The sequence below is a fragment of the Herpailurus yagouaroundi genome, unplaced genomic scaffold (assembly GCF_014898765.1).
Source record: "Herpailurus yagouaroundi ecotype Mexico unplaced genomic scaffold, PumYag 211, whole genome shotgun sequence".
Lineage (NCBI taxonomy): Eukaryota > Metazoa > Chordata > Mammalia > Carnivora > Felidae > Herpailurus > Herpailurus yagouaroundi.
Genome location: NW_024412442.1, coordinates 8739167 through 8751953, shown reverse-complemented (window position 1 = coordinate 8751953; position 12787 = coordinate 8739167). Strand labels below are relative to the sequence as shown.

The 12787-nt window shown below is 45.1% G+C and overlaps 1 protein-coding gene and 1 pseudogene across 2 annotated transcripts in view; one reads left to right on the top strand and one right to left on the bottom strand.

The window, feature by feature from the left end:
• Window positions 1–12787, bottom strand: part of LOC121016598 (interferon-induced protein with tetratricopeptide repeats 1-like) — a 41094-nt gene that overhangs the window by 3542 nt on the left and 24765 nt on the right. The window contains exon 1 of one of the 2 annotated variants that reach the window (XM_040454292.1): window positions 3640–3931. The exons of the other annotated variant lie outside the window; for it this stretch is intronic. Coding sequence (XP_040310226.1) covers window positions 3640–3644 — 5 coding nt within the window. The 5' untranslated portion in view covers window positions 3645–3931. Of the gene's footprint in view, window positions 1–3639; window positions 3932–12787 lie in introns of those variants that run through there. 2 annotated transcript variants of the gene reach the window in all.
• Window positions 9448–12620, top strand: LOC121016528 (triosephosphate isomerase-like; annotated as a pseudogene).

Sequence of the window (12787 nt, the reverse complement as noted above, 5' to 3'; positions counted from 1 at the left end):
GATCTCGAATAACCAAAATGAACTTGAAAAAGAACAAAATTGGAGGTCTCACACTTTCGGATTTCAAAACTTACTACAAAGCTACCCCAATCAAAACAGTGTGGGATGGGCATAAAAACAGACACCTAGAGCAGTGGAACAAAATGGAGGGCCCAGAAATAAACACTTACATATATGGTTGCCATGGTCATTTCAGGCTATCATGATGAGGTACCACAGACAGGGTGGCTTAACCAACAGATATTGCAGATATTTCTTTTCTCCCAGTTTTGGAGGCTGGGAGTCCCAAATCAAGGTGCCCACTGATTTGTTTCCTGAGAAGGGCTCTGTTACTGGAGTCCACATGTGACCTTTCGTCTACATGCACTTCTTCTGTCAAGGATATCAGCCCTTTCAGATTAAGGGCCCACCCTTATGGCCTTATTTAACCCTTAGTACTTCCTTACAGGCCCTATCTCTAGATACAGTCACACTGGGGGCCCGGGCTTCAACATATAAACCTGGGGAGATGGTAGGGGTTCACAGTTCCATAACATGGCCATAACAATGGTCATAACAATGGCCAAATGAGTTTTGAAACACGTACCAAGACCATTTAATGGGGAAACATGTTGCAACAAATGGTGCCAGCAGAGCTGGATATCCACTTGCAAAAGAATGAAAGTGGGCCCTTATCTTACACTGTATACATATAAAAAAATGAACTCAAGATGGATCAAAATTACAAAAATCTTAGAAGAAAATAGGAAAAAACTTTATGACATTGGATTTGGCAGTCTTGGATAGGACACTGAAAGCATAGGCAACATAAGTAAACAGAGGTAAGTTGGATTTTCGTCAAAATTAGAAACGTTTCTGCATCAAAGGGCACTACTGACAGAATGAAAAGGCAACTCCTAAAATGGGAGAGATTATGTGCAAATCACATATCTGATAAGAGATTAATATCCAGACTATATCAACAACTCTCATGACTCAACAACAACAACAAAACAGGTGACTACAAAATGGCCAAAGGACTTAAAACAGATATTTCTCCAAAGAAGACACACAGATGGCCAGGAAGCACATGAAAAGATGCTCAACATCGCCCATCATTAGTGAGATGCAAATCGAAAACACAAGACACCACTTCACACCCGTTGGGATGGCTACCCTCAACAAAACAGAAAACAAAAACCACGTGTTGGCGAGGATGTGGAGGAATTACCAGTGGGAATGTAAAATGGGACAGTTGCTGTGGAAAATGGTGATGATTCCTCAGAAAATGAAACAGAACGGCCATGTGATTCAGCAGTATCACTTCTGGGTATGTACCCAAAATAAGTAAAAGCAGAGACTCAAACAGACGATTTGCATACTTCTATTCCTAGCAGGCATTGTTCACAATAGTCAAAAGGTGGAAGCATCCTAAATGTCCATAGACGGATGAACCGCTAAACCAAGTGGTAAATACATACAGTGGTGTATTATTCAGCCTTAAAAGGGAAGGATATTCTGTCACCTGCTACAACATGGGTAAACCTTGAAGACATTGTGCTAAGTGAAATAAGGCAGTCACAAAGAGCCACTTATTGTATGCTTCTTTGTTTGTGAAATATCCACAATGGGGGGGGGGTGCCTGGGTGCCTCAGTGAGTTAAGCATCTGACTTCTGCTCAGGTCATGATCTCCCTGTTCGCGGGTTCGAGCCCGGCATAGGGCTCTGTGCTGACAGCTCAGAGCCTGGAGTCTGCTTTGGATTCTGTGTCTCCCTCTCTCTCTCGGCTCCTCCCCCCATGCTCTCCCCCCCACCCCAAAAAAAGAAAAAGTAAAAAATTTTAAATTTTAAAAAAAAAAAAAAAAGAAATATCCACAGGGGGCAAAGACATAGAGAGAAAGCAGATTAATGGTTGCCAGGGCCTGGGGCGAAGGATGAGTGGAGAGTGACTGCTTAAGGGGTACGGGATTTCCCCTCAGGTGAGGAAGATGTTCTTGAAGTGGATACTGGTGATGGGTGGACATCACTGTGAATGCACTAAATACCACAAAATTGCATACTCAAAAAATAGTTAAAATGGCTAATTTTATCATACATGTATCTTATCACAATGAAACATTGTACTAGTAACCTGAACAGAAATTCTTCAAATGATGTATGTATTTTTCGTTAGTACATGTTGAAATAAACAAAACATTAAAACATAAACACCAATTGGAGTGCCATCTGAAATAGTCTCACAAACCTTCCACTGGTACACTTTAAGAAGCATGGGTGTAGAGGTCAAATTGGGTATCACTGAATAGAGACTCTGGCTCATGTCCTAGCTCTATCACTTACTATCTGTGTGATCTTAATGTTTCTAAATCTAAGATTCATTATTGCAAAATCAGGGTGATATGAGTACCTGCTTCGCAGGTGTCTTTTGAGGGTTTTTTAAATAATTAAATATAATTTACATCATAATTTAAATTGTTTAAAGTTTCTTTATTTTGAGAGACACAGAGACAGCACAAGTGGTGGAGGGGCAGAGAGTGAGGGGGTTGGGGAGAGAATCCCAAGCAGGCTTCGCATTGTCAGCACAGAGCCTGATGTGGGACTCAAACCCACCAAGCTGTGAGATCATGACCTGAGCCAAAACCAAGAGTGGGATGCTTAACTGACTGAACCACCCAGGTGCCCCATAATTTACATAATAATTTTAGAAGCCAGGCTGGCACTTTATAAGCATTCAGGAAGCGATAGCTACTTTATTATCATTATTATTTTCCCTGTCAGTGACAACCCCCTCTGTCAATGGACCCGGGAGGAGGGTTGATCATAGGCCTGTAATTATGCACTTTCTGGAACTTTTGCCCCTTGAAAATTTTGCCCACTGGAGCACCGAGGGGAAATTTGCAAGTCAACATCAATTAATTTTTTAAAAATCTGTGGATATTAAGGGTTACTTAACTCAAGATTCAGTTTGGACAGCATAGAAATTCCCACATGAGGCCACAATTGCAGTCCAGCCCCACCGATAGGAGGGTATCTGCAGACCAGAGGCTTCCCCAGGGGAGAGGGTCATCTGCTAATCTTAAATGCAGGGACGTTGAGAAGGCCTGACATAGGAGCCCAGCAGCACAGAGAGTGAGACCAGTAGTCTACAGAGGAGGGCCTTGTTCCCTAGACAGTGAGCTTCTGCCACCATTTGCCCACAGTATTTTCCTCAAGACATCTGGGGAGAGCCCAGGACTGTGGCTCACACGGCTGTGGGGGTCCTTTTCCCCAGGTGAGGAGCCAGCAGAAAGCAGTGTCCCTTTCCAGACAAACTGTCCATTCCCTCCCTCGGTCAGACAGAAGGGAGTTTGGGGAAGAGAATTTCAGAGACGTGGATCATTTTCTCCCTCCCTGCAAAACTCTTTTCCCACATCCCTCTGCTTCTTTGGGCTTTGTTATGAGGTAAGCTTCCTCGGGGTGATGCTACAAAAAAAAAAAAAAAAAAAAAAAAAAAAAGAAAAGAAAAAGCCTGAATTAAGGACACTCAGTCTCCAAGCAGACGCTCACCTGCAAGAGTAAGGAAACTCGACATCACTGAAATCAAGTCTTTTGGGATAGTATTGATTAGCCTTTTTTCCCAGAACTTCAGACTGACAGGCGGAGAAGCGGAGAAGTCCTTACCTCATGGCTGCCGGTTCTGCAGGGCCTTGTTTAGCTGTGGGCTCTTCTGAGATCCAGCCAGGAGACTGGGGTTTCAGGATGTGAGCCACATCCTGGGCAATATAAGAAAGATGAACAGTTCATGACGTAACCTGTGGGCGTGTTGTTGACAATTTAGACTGGAAACCGAGATAGAAACTGAAAGTGGAAAGTGAAACTAGTGAGCAGAGTTCCTGCTTGGGGAAAACAAAACCAGGATTGCTTTCTTTGGTCTGTCTGGAAACTGAGAAGAGGCCGAGGAAAAGTAGTTTCACCGATGTGCTAACTCTTTTTTTTTTAATTTTTTTTTTCAACGTTTATTTATTTTTGGGACAGAGAGAGACAGAACACGAACGGGGGAGGGGCAGAGAGAGAGGGAGACACAGAATCTGAAACAGGCTCCAGGCTCCGAGCCATCAGCCCAGAGCCTGACGCAGGGCTCGAACTCACGGACCTCAAGATGGTGACCTGGCTGAAGTCGGACGCTTAACCGACTGCGCCACCCAGGCGCCCCAGCCGATGTGCTAACTCTTGTCTCAGGCTCCGCGTGGCCTTGTGCAGAGCTGGGAGTGTGGCGTGCCAGGCACGTAGGGTCTGTGGACCCTGGAGCCAGGGAGGCCTGGGGAAGTTGGCTGTGGGACCTTGCCACACTCTTGCCCCAGATCTGTGCCTTCGTTTGCTCATCTGGAAATAGAAAGCCTCCCTTTCATGGCATAAAATTCTGCATCTCTCCGAGCTGGAGTTTTGACCCAAATCTGCCACTGTTGTCTGAGAGGCTGTGTTTTACCAGTTCTTCTCTGCTTTGTTTTTTGCATACCCTTCCTGAGAATGGCCAATGGCAGTAAGAGCTTGTAACCTCTTCCTTGTTCATTAGAACGGAGAAAGTGTATGTGCTAGCATCTTGAGACTTCAGACAGAACACGTTAGGCCTTAATGACAGTATTTTTAATGCCCTCTACGGTAGTCGTCTAAAGTGTCCTTACTCAGCAGACGTGACTCTCGTAGCTGCTCAGGGCCCTGTCCAGTGCTGGAGGCGCCCACGGCACCAGGCTTGGCATCCCTCATCCTGGCCCACGTCACTTTCTGTGCTCAGGGTGTCTGTGATAACAGGGAGACGAGAAAAGTGCTGAAACTGGGGGTGAGGCTCCTGTTGGTGCTGTCTGCCAAGTCCCTGTTTCTTTCTACCTTTCACTGGAAACTGTCCCACCCTCCCGATACACGTCATAGAGTGGGGGTTCTCCAGCCGCTCCTGCAAAGCAAATTTATCCCCAGACACAGTTCATTTAGTCCTGGGAAAGCTCCATGTTGAGATGAGTGTGAACAGGGAGTCCCGAGATGGACTTGGAGAATTGCTGGGGGGTCCCAAAAGGGAGCTGGGAGATCTTTAGGAAAATGGAGTTTGTGCATGTCTGCCCCTGGATGGAGACTGAACTCTAGAACCTGAGCCTTAACCACAGAACCATTTCTGGAACATTTCTGTGTATCAGATAGCTCACATGTTGTCAGAGTCAATCATTATTCTTTTTTTTTTTTTTTTAATTTTTTTTTCAACATTTATTTATTTTTGCGACAGAGAGAGACAGAGCATGAACGGGGGAGGGGCAGAGAGAGAGGGAGACACAGAATCTGAAACAGGCTCCAGGCTCTGAGCCATCAGCCCAGAGCCTGACGCGGGGCTCGAACTCACGGACCGCGAGATCGTGACCTGGCTGAAGTCGGACGCTTAACCGACTGCGCCACCCAGGCGCCCCAATCATTATTCTTTTAAAACAACTTGTGGTTTTTGCCTTTAGAAACTCCTAATTTCTTCCCCCAGTTGTTTGATCCCTCTCGAATCTATCTTCCAAACCGCAATCCCCAAGACCCCAAATAAATGCATTGCTTGTTTTTACAGACACAGTCTGAGATCCGTTGACATTCCATGGTGTCAGAGAAGTGGAGTCCCGAGCAACTGCCTTCTGTTCCAAGCCGCAGTGGGCACCTGTGAAGTACCTGCAGGATGCCACTGTTTTCCACCATCTCCCCTGGCAACCTTGTTCTTGGTGGTAAGTCCTCCTGGGCCCAAACCTCCCTTGTTTGGGTGTCCTCTGCTGCTGGCTTCTGCCCTCTCTCATTTCTGAAGAGAGGATTCTGTTTTCACTCATTTTGAGTGGAAGAGTTGGGTTTCAGCTTGTTGATGAATACTCTGTTTGGGGAGATCATTCTCCTAAGGGGACTCTTGATAACCAGCCCCCTGCCGGAGCTCCTGCAGGACTTATGTGTAAGGAAGACGGCTCTTCTTGCTGAAAAATGTTTGCCTGTTAGACTCGCATTCCCCACGATGATTTAAAGCCTTATTGGCCAACATGGGGCACTTCTGATAGTCCAAACTGAGGTTACTTGCATGCATAAACTGAGAAGGAGTTATACAACCGAACAAAATGAGTGGGGGGCTTATTTTAAATGGAGATTCCAAAAGAAACACTGGAAAGTTTGCTTCCCTTCAGGAGCTAAGTCTACATTCTCAGCAGTTAATTCAGACCCTTCTAAGAGGCTCTCAAGAATAGAAGAAATAGCTGATGCCTCTCAACCCCTTGCCCCTCCTCCTCTGTTCTGCCCCCACCCCTGCTGTTCGCACCCCTTCCCCACCCCTTCTTCCCACCCTCTGTCTCCTACTCTCCGTGTACACATCCTAGATGAGTTGCACTGCCCTTCTATAATGGCAGCCTGGGCGTTCATGTAGATCCTGCAGGCATCCTTTCCCAGTTAGATCTAAGGAAGGAGGCTCTGAGACTTCATCAGTTCCTTACGCTCCTCGGACTAAGACAGAACTGTAAGCCATTACCGAGGACTTTCCCAATGCCTTTGAAGACCTGCTAAGATTTGTGAAAGAATTCCATGTAGTCAGTGAGACCTAGGAGCCTGGCTATTCCAACCTTTATCAACTTGTCCACATGCTTGTAAGTGAGGGTCAGGCAAGGGAATGAATTTATTTTTTTATTTTTTTTTATTTTTTTTATATTTAAAAAAAATATTTTTTTTTTAACATTTATTTATTTTTGAGACAGAGAGAGACAGAGCATGAACAGGGGAGGATCAGAGAGAGAGGGAGACACAGAATCTGAAACAGGCTCCAGGCTCTGAGCGGTCAGCACAGAGCCCGACGCGGGGCTCGAACTCACGGACCGTGAGATCATGACCTGAGCCGAAGTCGGACACTTAACCGACTGAGCCACCCAGGCGCCCCAAGGGAATGAATTTAAAAAGTAGGTTGAACAAAGCCTTTTGATAATTTTTCCAAGTGATAAGCTATAGACAAAATAGCAGCCAGAGTGGCTGCACCAGCTTGCATTCCCAGCCTTTCTTATTTCTTTTTGTTGTTTCTTCCTAAAATGTTGTGACGATAGCTCAGAGACTAGAAATGATTGGCCAAACCTTCCCTCCTGACATCTTTCCTCAACTGACAGATATGACGAAGGACAATGCCCAAGATCCATTTCCCTGAGGCTCCCTGTTGCTCAAATGTAGCCATTGTCCTTAGGTTAACAACTCCTGCCTACACCTGTTTCTCTCCTCAGTGGGACATGACATACCAGAAATGAACCTTCCTGCGATGAAGGACCCAAAACATAAAATTATTCATCAATGTTTTTGAAAATTTATTGATCATCAATGCTTTCTGAAGAAAGATCTTGATCAAAAGGAGGAGATGTGAACAGAGTTATAAAATGGAGTTATGATTGCTAAGGGTCACAAAATGGAGCTCCATTAGGGAAATGGAACTTTTTTTTTTTTTTTTTGGTTTTGTTTTGCAGCCTCGGCTTGAAATTTGTTAAGAGGAACTTCGGCTATAGCAACTTCTTACTTGACACGTCTCTGGAGGCAAGGGAAACAAAAGCAGAAATGAACCATTGGAACTTCATCAAAATATAAAGTTTCTGCACAGCAAAGGAAACAATCAGCAAAACTAAAAGGCAGCCAATGGAATGGGAGAAGAGATTTGTAAATGACATATCAGATAAAGGGTTAGTATCCAAAATCTATAAAGAACTTATCAAACTCAACACCCAAAAAGCAAATAATCTATCTAGCAAAGAAATGGGCAAAAGACGTGAGTAGACACTTTTCCAAAGAAGACATCTAGATGGCTAACAGACACATGAAAAGACACTCAATACCATTCATCATCAGGGAAATACGAATCAAAACCACAATGAGATACCATCTCACACAGGTCAGAGTGGCTAAAATGAACAACTCAGGAAACAACAGATGTTGGCAAGAATTCACAGAAAGGGGAACACTTTTGCACTGTTGGTGGGAATGCAAACTGGTGCAGCCACTCTGGAAAACGGTATGGAGGTTCCTCAAAAAACTAAAAATAGGGGCGCCTGGGTGGCGCAGTCGGTTAAGCGTCCGACTTCAGCCAGGTCACGATCTCGCAGTCCGTGAGTTCGAGCCCCGCGTCAGGCTCTGGGATGATGGCTCAGAGCCTGGAGCCTGTTTCCGATTCTGTGTCTCCCTCTCTCTCTGCCCCTCCCCCCTTCATGCTCTCTCTCTCTCTGTCCCAAAAAAAAAAAAAAAAACGTTAAAAAAATTAAAAAAAAAAAACAAACTAAAAATAGAACTACCCTTCAACCCAGAAAAAGCACTACTAGGTATTTATCCAAAGGTTACAAAAATGCTGATTCCAAGGGGCACATGCACCCCAATGTTTAGAGCAGCACTATTGACAATAGCCAAATTATGGAAAGAGCCCAATGTTAATCGACTGATGAATGGATAAAGAAGGTGTGGTGTGTATGTATGTATGTATATATATGTATATACATATATATACATATATATGTATATACATATATATGTATATATATGTATGTATATGTATATATATATGTATATATATATGATGAAATATCACTTGGTGATCAAAAAGAATGAAGTCTTGCTATTTGCAACAACATGGAGGAAACTAGGGGGCCATTATGCTAAGCAAAATGAGTCAGGCAGAGAGAGACAAATATCATATGATTTCATTCATGTGTGGAATTTAAGATACACAACAGATGAACATAGGGGAAGGGAGGAAAAAATCAGATAGAAACAGAGAGGGATGGAAGCCATAAGAGACTCTTAAATACAGAGAACAAACTGAGGGTTGCTGGAGGGGAGGTGGGTGGGTAGGGGGATAGGCTAAATGGTGGATGGACATTAAGGCGGACACTTGGGATGAGCACTGGGTGTTATATGTAAGTGATGAATCACTGAATTCTCCTAAAATCATTATTACACTATATGTTAACTAACTTGGATTTAAATTGAAATAATAAAGAAAAATAAATAAAATCATTAATTAAAAAAAAAGAAATTTGTTAAGAGGAGACAATTAGACTTGCTTCCCTAGAAAGCTGGATCTTGGAAGTGTTGGACCTGTAGCATATATATTTGAGTACCATTGTCAGCCATGTTTTTGTTTGTTTGTTTTTTTTTAAAACATTTTTTTTTCAACGTTTATTTATTTTTGGGACAGAGAGAGACAGATCATGAACGGGGGAGGGGCAGAGAGAGAGGGAGACACAGAATCGGAAACAGGCTCCAGGCTCCGAGCCATCAGCCCAGAGCCCGACGCGGGGCTCGAACTCACGGGCAGCGAGATCGTGACCTGGCTGAAGTCGGACGCTTAACCGACTGTGCCACCCAGGCGCCCCAGCCATGTTTTTTCATGTGGCCTGAAAATAAAAACAGAAGAAGCTTATTGAAAGAGAAGAATCTCAAGTGGTTAATGAGAGAAATAGAGAACTGAAGTAAGAGATGGAAAGTTCTGATGATGTCTTTTGTCCGCAGCTTTACCGTCAAGAGTCAAGGGGCAAGGACCATGTGCAGGGTCTTGTGGAGTTTGCAGGTGAGTACAGAATTGTATGAAATCAGAGTACCAATGGCTGCGAACCTAGGATCTTACTGAGGGGTGTTCCTAGTGGTGCAAACACTTAGCAGCAGTGTCTGGAACCAGATCTGTCTTGTACCCTAAAGGAGAGCTTCAGGCCATCGTTGCCTGTCATGGAGGTTGGTAGCTGGATTCTGGAAGAATTGAGGGAGGTAGTAGCCCCAGTTTCAATTAGCCTCCTAAATATAGAAGGAATCTACTGTAAAAAATAAAAACCTACTCTTATTTTGAAATGATCAGGATTCTGGTGGTTACTATTGGTTTCAGCCTGACAGAAATAAACAAGCCAGCTGGTTCACGAATGAAGGAAATGGACCAAATACTAAGAACGCCTCTTAATCCCTGATCACTTGGACAGGAGGTAAGAGAAAGATTTTGTGGTTTGACAACAGAGTGCCCAGCTCATCTCCCATCTCAGCTCTCACCAGTAATATAAGCCTCCATGGAGGCATCCTGAACTAGCCAGAAAGTTCTGCACAAGTAAAAATTTCTCAATACATAAGACACATTTATCCATGTGTTCTGATAAATGCTCAGGCCATAAGCAAACGCTGAACTACATGCATTAGAAAAGCTCTCTTTTTGGGGGTAGAAAAGTGTCTTTGGAGTTCGTGGAGAAAAGCAATTAGTTTGTAATTTTCCAAATGCACTAAATAGATTGTAGACAAGCAGAAAGAATGTGTATTTTGTGATCACTGTGAATTTGGCAATGGTTCCAGTTCGAATGAGCGCCGACTCAGAGTGAATAGGTAATTCAGAATCTTGCCCATGAGTGACACTAGACAAAGCAGAGAGGAAATAGCCAATAAAGTACACACGCATGTGTACCTCTGTGTGCGTGTGTGTGTGTGTGTGTGTCTGTGTCTGTGTCTGTGTGTGTGTGTGTTCAGTTAGGAAAGAAATCAAGAACTGGAGAAAACGAAACTTACAGAAAATGAAATTTCAGCACTAGACTATGAGTCCATTTCTGGGAGTCTACGACCAGCTCCCTGAGTGACTGACCAGCTGATATAAGCCACTTCACCTCGATGACCTCAGTTTCCTCAGGTGATAAACAAGTGACTTGGGATAGATTATTGGATCTCAACCCTTACTGTACCCTAGAAGCATCTAGGGAGGTTTTAAGAATAACGCTAACTAGGCCCGATCCTAGGCCAGTCAAATATATGTCTGGGAATGCCCCTCTCCCATCTCTGTATTAAAAAGAAATCCTCAGGTGATTTTTATGTACACCTGGGGAGGAAACAGGGCCTAGATGACCCCTGGAATCTACTGTAAAACTGAAATTCTTTGACTGAGTGGTCTGAGACACCAACCCTGGACCTACTCGCCGTTCTGTGTGGCTCACATTCAGTGTCTTCATTACTCGGAGCCTCATTTCTCCACCTGCATAATGGACAGTTAACTCCTCCACCTCTTACTGACCCCACAAGATGGCATGGAAAAAGAATGGAATTTTGAATGTTTGGACCCTTCTATAAAAGGATCTTCTTGGCTTTTGGGATTTTCCCCAAATACTTGCAATCATATCCGTGGGGAAGCAGTCAGAGACACCAGGAATCCTTTGTTGTGAACGGTTTGATGAATTTCACATCTCGGGTACTTCCCGCACCCTCTCAGGCCACCTTGGCCCCCCATTTAGCCCATTGCAACATATTCAAGTACGAACTGAATTTTTATGATTTCCCTTTTTTACATTTCAAGCTTATTTTGAAATAGTTACAGACTCACAGGAGGTAGCAAGAGGGGTCTTGTATGCCTTTCACACAACTCCCCCCTGACCCCCACCCCTGAGTGGCTACTTCCTACATAGCTGTAATAAGGTATCGAAACCAGGAAAGTGACACTGGCACTGTGTGTATGTTTTAAAGACAAAATATATCACGAGTTCATCTTATTGATTCAAGCTTATAGGAGTTTTACTCAACCTAATTGTGTATCTCTTCTCCTGAATGGAGTATCTGATACCCATATTCATATGCTCTATTCATATGAGGCTGGGTAACAACAGCCTCAGAGTAACAAAATCCACAAAACAACCTTCAAAATGATTGCTGAGTAGAGTTTAAGATTTTTTTTTCTGTTCTTTTTGTCCATAAGATCTATTCTTCTAAAACTGTAGAGTCAAATTACAGTACGCTAAAAATCTCTGGGAGGTGGGGGGTGATGCTGACCTTCGGTGTGTGGGTTCCAGTGCCTTGGCGCCCTCAGGAAGTTCTTTGTTGTGGGGAGCACTGTAAGAAGAGGCTAGGGGAACTCATCCTCACTCTGAAACTGGGGCAGACACTGAGGTGGTCTGTGCACCCCCCACTGTCACACGGACTTTGCCCCTGGCAGGGATCCCAAGACTGCTGTGGCTGCACAGAGCTGCTGCAGAGGGTGATCAGTCCTGGCATGAGCCACGTGGGCTGTCCTGGGCGAGTCAGGTGAGCTGATGGAACAGAAAGTAGCCCACAGCCTTGCAGAGGGACTGGGAGTGATCGCCTGCACTGGGGAGGAGCTACATGAGAGGGAAGCTGGTGTCACCGAGAAGGTCACTGTGGATAACTCGAAGGACCAGAGCAAGGTCGTCCTGGCCTCTGATCCCATGTGGGCCGTCAGGACTGGCAAGACCGCACTGCCCCAACGGACCCAGGAAGTACACCAAGCTCTGGGGATGGCTTACGTCTAACGCTGATGCAGTGGCTCGGAGCATCCCGTTTATTTCTCAGGTCCTGTGGCTGGGGCAGCCGGCAAGGAGCCAGCAAGCCAGCCTGCTGTGGGGCCAAACTGGGGGACATCACCAGTGACACGCAGTGTACCCCATCCATGTCCCCTACTCTGCCTGCTCGGCCAGGGACAAGGTGGGGCAGAGGCCCAATCACTGCGCTCTCCACCGCCCCCCCAACGCTGCGCACACTTCCGGATGGGGGCAGCCCATGGCCTAATCCAAACCTTGCCCCTTCTTTACCATGTACACCTCACCCTGTAATGCTGGGGCCGGGCCTCTCCTTCTCCGCGTACTGGAATGGTTAGGACAGAACGTGTCACCAAGGTGGCTTCTCCCCGGCTGAGAGGTGGAGGGGGTGGAGTCACTCATGGGTCCCCTCAGTCCTTAGTGAGAGCAGGAGAGACAAGCCTGTTTCTCCTGTCTCGTGCCATGAGGCCACGGGCTGCAAGGAAGCCCCATCCTCCTCTCAGAGGGGCTGTTCCCGTGGTGTTCAAAGT